Consider the following 7,528-nt stretch of genomic DNA (forward strand, 5'->3'; position numbering starts at 1 on the left):
AAAAAGAAAATTTTGGATCCCACACCCCACCACAATTTTCCCAGGCCCCATCAGTGGGGCATATGCCCCACGACGGGAATCGCTGATCTATAGTAAAGGGCCACAGAAATTATTTTTCCCGACGCTTTAACGAATCTCCCAAGATCGACCACGACAAGCGAAAATTCTCCGGCACAATTTAAAGGGAGGTAATTCTGTATTTCTTGGTATTACCAATTTGTCTATCTTTTCGTTACCTCAAAGAAACACCGAAAAACCTCTTCGACGTCATGGCAATTTAAAACATGAAGTCATCATAAACTAAGAAATGATATACAGTAACAACCTCACTTTACGAGGACTCGCTTCACGAGACCCCAGATTTACGAGTTTTATTTTTCAGCTCACTTTTGTATGATGAGATGAAATTTTTCAAGCACAAGATCCAAATTTTGAACAAAGTGCAAAAGTTTTCACTGCCATAACAGATGCTTCTGCGCGTAACCGAGAAATTTAGAGAGAGTGAAGAAAAGCCGCTTCTAAGCAAACAACTCTAGACTTGATTTTTAAAAAGATATCTATGAATGCGTCTACGAGTGCTTGTGAATCGGCGATCGCGTCTACAAGTGATGGTGTGCGTGAGTCAAGTACGAGTGAAAGTGATTCAGAAAACGATAATAATAATAATAATATTGGGTTGTCCGGAAAGTTCGTACCGATTTTTAAAGGAAAGAAAAAGGTCAATAAATAATTGCCATTACATTTTTAATCAACATTTAATCGGGCTTATTTCAGTTTCGGTCTACCAAATCCACTCACAAGGCTTTGGTCAGCCCAAGGCTATAGTAGAAGACACTTGCTCAAGGTGCCACGCAGTGGGACTGAACCCGGAACCATGTGGTTGGGAAGCAAGATTCTTACTACACAGCCACACCTGCGGTTATATATAATGGTCTTCCTTCAGTTTCCCTCTACCAGATCCACTCAAAAAGCTTTGGTCAGCTCTGGGCTATAATAGAAGACATTTGCACAAAGTGCTACACAGTGGGACTGAACCCAGAACCATGTGGTTGGCAAGCAAGCTACCTACCATACATATATAAATAAAAATTTGCAGTTTGCGGCTATTTGATCCTTGTTCCTCTACCCGTGCTAAGTAAATTACAAAACTTGACATATTTAATACACCACAGTAGCTTTTCACGGATCCAAAGTTGGATAGTATTTACAGCAGAACACTATACTATACTAGTGGTGTGGAGGCACGGTGGCCCAGTGGGTAGGGCAGCGGAATCGCGGTCGTAAGGTCGCGGATTCGATTCCTAGACCGGGCGTTGTAAGTGTTTATTGAGCGAAAACACCTAAAGCTGCACGAGGTTCTGGCAGGGGGTGGTGGCGAACCCTGCTGTACTCTTTCGCCACAACTTTCTCTCACTCTCCCCTGTTTCTGTTGTACCTGTACTTCAAAGGGGCCAGCCTTGTCACACTCGTTGTCACGCTGAATCTCCCCGAGAACTGCGTTAAAGGTACACGTGTTAAGGCGGCGAGTTGGCAGAAACGCTGGCGCGCCAGGCGAAGTTCTTAGCGGTATTTCGTCTGCCGTTACTTTCTGAGTTCAAATTCCGCCGAGGTCGACTTTGCTTTTCATCCTTTCGGGGTCGATAAATTAAGTACCAGTTATGCACTGGGGTCGATATAATCGACTTAATCCGATTGTCTGTCCTTGTTTGCCCTCTCTGTATTTAACCCCTTGTGGGTAGTAAAGAAATAGATATACGTGACTGTGGAGTGCTCAGTCATTTGCACGTTAATTTCACGAGCCGGTTCTTCCGTTGATCGGATCAACTGGAACCCTCATCGTACAACGATGGCAGGGGTGAATGTCACGTGTGCTGTTGCCCTTTCCCAGAACGTTTACAATGTCGTCAAAGTGATACAGAAGCTGTCTGAGGGTATAAAAGGGAAGGAAATCGGACATGCTGGATGGGATCTAGAAATGATATCCATCAAGTAAAATTCTTGGGTTTACATCTCACCACCCTCTCATATGTTATGAGCGGTTAGCGTTTCTCAATTAGGGTTTCCCTGAAACCTGGGGTTCCGCAAGAAAGAATGAGATACGCTAATGCTAATTTCATGATCGTAATATTAGCATACATGCACAACATATTTTGGTTATTGTAATATAGACATCATCCTATCTAACCTATTATGTTATCAAAACATATATATAACAACCGTATATATATATTTATATATGTATATATATAACGGGAAGCTTTATGAAAATAGACAAAAGACGAAGGCAGGTGGGAAACAAACAAACAATTGTATTAGTATGGCGCTCAGGAAATATAAATAAAACAAGTCTTTAACATTTCGAGCCTACGCTCTTTCAACAGAAAGATACACAGAGAGAAAAAAAACACAGAAAGAAGGAGAGAAAAAAAATGCGTGCAGTAACTAACGAATCAACATGGCGATCTGATTTCGGCCAGAGGTCAAAGATCAAACATGAGACGCGAGAGCGAAATAAGGGGAGATAATAGGGTTGATAATAGGGTTGAATGACCAGCTATTAGTGCGTAGGAGAGGTCTGGGCGTGTGTATGCATAGGGTTGGTGTATGTATTAGTATGTATTAGTATGTATAAGGGTGTGTGTGTGTGTGCGTGTGTGTATGAGAGAGTATTAGTGCGTATGATAGGTCTGGACGTGCGTATGTATGGGGTTGGTGTATGTATTAGTATATATTACTACGTCTTAGTATGTATAAGTGTGTGTGTGTGTGTGCGTGTGTGTATGAGAGAGTATAAGTGCGTATGAGAGGTCTGGACGTGTGTATGTATAGGGTTGGTGTATGTATTAGTATGTATTAGTATGTATTAGTACGTATTATATGTATTAGTTGGTGTATGTATTAGTATGGCACATCATATATGATGTGATGTGTAAGTCGTGTGGTGTATGTGGAGAGAGGAAAGAGGGGAGGGGGGGAGGGGAGGAGAGGGGAAGAGAGAGGAAGGGGAAGGAAGGGGATGAGGGGGATGAGGAGGAAAGGAGAGGAGAGGGGGAGAAAGGGGAGTGAGGGAGCAAGAGGGAAGGGGAAGAGGGAGGAGGGAGGACAAAGAGGGAGAGAGGGAAGGGGAGATAGGGGTGAAGGATAAGGACTGAAGAAGTAGGGGTCGGGGGGGAAGGATAGGTGAGGAGGGGGAGAGGGGGTTAGATGAGGATGGGGGAGAGTTGAGACCAAATGGCGTATAAAGCGAAGAGAGAAGATTAATTCCTGTTCACGGCGCAAACGGGAATCGTGGCCTCTGTGTAAGGACAAACCGAACACAGATAGGTGTTGCAAGGTTGACCGTGGAGCGGAAATGGCGTGAGACCGGTGTGTCGTTCGCAAGGTGGATGTCACGAAGGTGTTCCTCCCGAACCGGTCAGCCAAGCGGCGTCCCGTTTGTCCGATGTACAAGGAATGGCAGAGAGAGCAAGAGACGCAATAGATAATATTGCTGGAGGTGCAGGTGAAGGAGTGGATGATGGGATAGGGTCGATGGTGTTTCAAGTGAGGAGGGTGGTGTTGGAGAGGTAGGGCAAGTGCGGCAACGTGGGCGGGAGCAGGGGAACGAGCCGGGTTGGGAGGTAGGGTCAGGGAAGAGCTATGGACCAAAAGGTCTCGAAGGTTGTGGGCTCGTTTGAAAGAGGGGAGGGTCGGTTAGGGAAGAGGTGTGAAAGTGGACGGGTCGGACTGGAGATGACGGAAAGCTCGAAGAATGGTGCGTTGGAGACGTGGGGTCGTGGGGTGGTAAGTGAGGGGAAAAGGGAGGCGGGAGACTACAGGGCGGGTTCGGGGAGAGGGAGCAGATATACGGTCCACGGACCGTGCTCTGGCAAGGCGGTGTGGATAGTGGTGAGGGTATCCACGTAGGGTGAAGTGGTGAGCCATACGTTGAGACTGAGTCTCAAAGTCATGGTCGTCACTACAGAGCCTACGTAGACGGAGGAATTGGGAATAGGGGATGGAAAGCTTGGTGTGTTCTGGGTGGGAGGAAGAGAAGTTGAGGTATGAGTGTGAGTCTGTGGGGTTTGTAGTGAATTGAGGTGGTAAGAGTGGAGTGAAGAATGCTAACCGAAATGTCGAGGAAGGAGACAGAGGGTGTTTGGAGATAGTGAAGTGAAGTGGAGGGCTGGGATGGAAAGATTGGACGAAAGAGAGGAAGGAATCTAGATGTTCGCGGGAGAGTGAGGTGGCACCGATAATGTCGTCAATGTAACGACCATATAGTTCAGGAGTTGGGACCAGTGAAATTAGAGAATATTTGGGCCTCAACATAGCCAACGAACAGGTTCGCATAGTTGGGGCCCATTCGCGTTCCCATGGCCACTCCCGAGACCTGATGGTAGAACTCGCCCGCGAACGAGAGCAGTTCAGAGTAAGGGCAAGTTCGGCCAGACGAATGAGTGTGGAGGTGTCAGGTACAGGGTTAGAGCGGAGGTCAAGAAAGTGTCGAAGGGCCTGCAGTCCTTCGTGGTGAGGGATAACAGTATAGAGGCTTTGGATGTCCATAGTAAAAAGGATTTTTGGAGGAGCCGGGAGGAAAGGAGAAAGAGTTGAAAAGCCGGAGAGCATGGTTGGTATCGTGGATGTGGGAGGGAAGAGATGCCACTAGGGGGGCAAGGACACGGTCGAGGTATTTAGAGATGAGCTCCGTGGGCAGTTACAGGCGGAGACGATGGGGCGGCCAGGGTTGTTGGGTTTGTGGATTTTGGGGAGGAAGTAAATGGTGGAGGTACGTGGGTTCGCACAATTAGGTTGGATGCGGTGCGGGGGAACGGGAGGACGAGATGAGGTGCGACAGTAAGGATACCGTCTGTTGGTAGCTACGTGTGGGGTTAGAGGGAGAGGGGAGTAGAAGGGGTGTCATTGATTGGCGGAAAGCCTCGGCCCTATAGAGGTCCGCGCACCACCCACTACAGCTCCACCCTTGTCAGCCGGTTTGATGATAATGTCAGCGCGCCGTTTGAGGGAACGAAGAGCCAAGAGCTCAGCCGGGGAGATGTTGAGGCGGCGTTGGCGCCTGGAGAACGCAGTTGAAACCGCTCCAATGCACGCTGACAAGCGCCCGCGAAAGAATCCACTGCTAGGATCTGGCCAGGGGCAGGCGTCCACGGGGATGGTCGGCGGCCCAGGCCAGTGAAGCAGTCCTCTTCGTTGGGTGTTGGTTGGCGAGTCGTGGAATGCGCACCCAACCGGACACGGCGCACAAAGCTGGGAAATCAACTCGCGTCTGGAATTCCTTACAGGATGGAGTGAGGGGGATGAACGCAGACCCCTACCAAGGACGGAGCGTTCAGCCGCAAGAGAGGGGAAGATCGGGGGGAATGGTAACAACAGACGGAAGTGGAGAAGGGGTGGTGGAATAGAAGTAGGAGGGGTGGTAGGTCTCGTGGAGGTCTGAGGGGGAGGGATTGGGGAGGTGTGGGTGGGGGTGGTTGGGGGGGGGGCAGTAGGGTGGGTGTAGGTGGATGGAGCCTATCGGGAGGGGAGAAGGGTGGTGGAGGAGTTGGAGTAGTGATATATATATATATATATGTGCATGCATATGTGTATGCATGTATGTGTGTGTGTGCATATTTATATATGTCTGTATGCGTGTATTCTGTACATTCATGTGTGTGTTTGTTTGTGTGTGTGTGTGTGTATGTATGGTTATGTGTTTGTAAGGCTTCATTTGTGTATGCGCGTGTGTATGTGTGCTTGTCTGTTCATATAACCTATGTACCTGTCCGTCTGTATGTCTATCTGTTTACTTTCATATCCATATACTTACATACATACGAATACAGAAATACACATATACACACATAGATAGATAGATAAATGCATGAGCATATGTACATATCTCTGTGTGTGCGTGCATGTTTGTGTGTGTGTGTGTGTCTATGTGCATGCGTGTGTGTGTGTGTGTGCGTGAGAGAGAGAGAGAAGATATATCGCAGATTAATTCAACTGATTTTAACGGTACATAACTAATATAGAATCAGGAATTTTAAAGATGATGATGAGGAGAAGGAGAAGGAGGGTGACGACGATGTCGACTCCGACGATGTCGACTCCGGCGATGTCGACTCCGGCGATGTCGACTCCGACGATGTCGACTCCGACGATGTCGACTCCGACGATGTCGACTCCGACGATGTCGACTCCGACGATGTCGACTCCGGCGATGTCGACTCCGGCGATGTCGACTCCGACGATGTCGACTCCGACGATGTCGACTCCGGCGATGTCGACTCCGGCGATGTCGGCTCCGGCGATGTCGGCTACGACGATGTCGACTCCGGCGATGTCGACTCCGGCGATGTCGACTCCGGCGATGTCGACTCCGGCGATGTCGGCTACGACAATGGCGACGACGACGATGAGAACGGAAGCGGTGACGCGCTCGATGATGACGTTATTTTGCAGCAAAATATCAAGGGAGGTAATTCCTACATGCAGTGCTATTTGTTGTCTCCCTTGTAAATTGAGCCCAGCGTAACTTTTTAGTAGCGAAATTAAATTTCATGATGATTCCAATAATGTTTTTTAAACATCTACTCAAAATATAGTATTTGTACTTTTCATACTTTTACATTGTTTCAATAAGCTTAACATATCTCAACAGAACTAGTTTCAAATACAGCATTCCTCAAAGAAAGTTTGGTATATTAAATTGTTTTCCACACTTAAGTGTGATTAAATTTCGAGTGGATGCATCTGATTTCTGCATTAAAAATCTTAATATGTTGAAACATCGTACATATTTTTGAGTCATGGTTGCTGGGTTTGCTAGAAATGCCAGCCAAATCTTCTTCAAATCATACTTTAGTGGCTTAACTCTTTAACAAGGAAGTGAAATTTCATGATTATTCCAATAATGATATGGAAATATCTGTGTAGAAAATACTACTGGTATTTTCTGCAAGTCACGTAGCCCCGAAACCCTTGACATACCTCGAGAAGAAACGATTTCAAATACGACCTTCCTAACCAAGGTGGCGAACTCGCAGAAACATTAGCACGCCGGACGAAATGCGTAGCCGTATTTCGTCTGCTGTTACGTTCTGAGTTCAAATTCCGCCGAGGTCGACTTCGTCTTTCACCCTTTCCCGAGAGTTTCGTACGTTAACACTTAACAAGTCTGCTAAATATTAATAAAAAATATATATATATATCTTTTTATTCATGCTACAGAGATCCCCCCCTCCAATCCTTTCTCAGATTCCCGCTTGGTGGTCAGGTGGAAAGCAAACCATTCTGATCTATGTATTGCTTGCCGTGAATAAATAAATAAATAAATACTTTCGTAGTCATTGCATTGATCTGTCTGGGAAGCTATAAAGGGGTCGATATAATCGACTTAATCTGTTTGTCTGTCCTTGTGTGTCCCCTCTGTGGGTAGTAAAGAAATAGGTATTTCGTCTGCCGCTACAATCTGAGTTCAAATTCCCTTTCAGGGTCGACAAATTATGTACCAGTAAAACACTGGGATCAATGTAATCGGCTT

General features: G+C 46.8%; 1 protein-coding gene across 1 annotated transcript; it reads left to right on the forward strand.

Annotated features, from left to right (window-relative positions):
- Nucleotides 1–1,846: 1,846 nt before the first annotated feature.
- Nucleotides 1,847–6,463, forward strand: LOC115227511 (prostatic spermine-binding protein-like; the record flags this gene model as incomplete). Its single annotated transcript, XM_029798313.1, has 2 exons — nucleotides 1,847–1,989; nucleotides 6,024–6,463. Coding segments are annotated over exons 1-2 (583 nt in total), but the record flags the coding sequence as incomplete, so codon positions are not given.
- Between the last annotated feature and the right edge of the window lie 1,065 nt (nucleotides 6,464–7,528).

Source organism: Octopus sinensis, unplaced genomic scaffold (assembly GCF_006345805.1).
Source record: "Octopus sinensis unplaced genomic scaffold, ASM634580v1 Contig04135, whole genome shotgun sequence".
In the NCBI taxonomy this organism is placed as follows: Eukaryota; Metazoa; Mollusca; class Cephalopoda; order Octopoda; family Octopodidae; genus Octopus; species Octopus sinensis.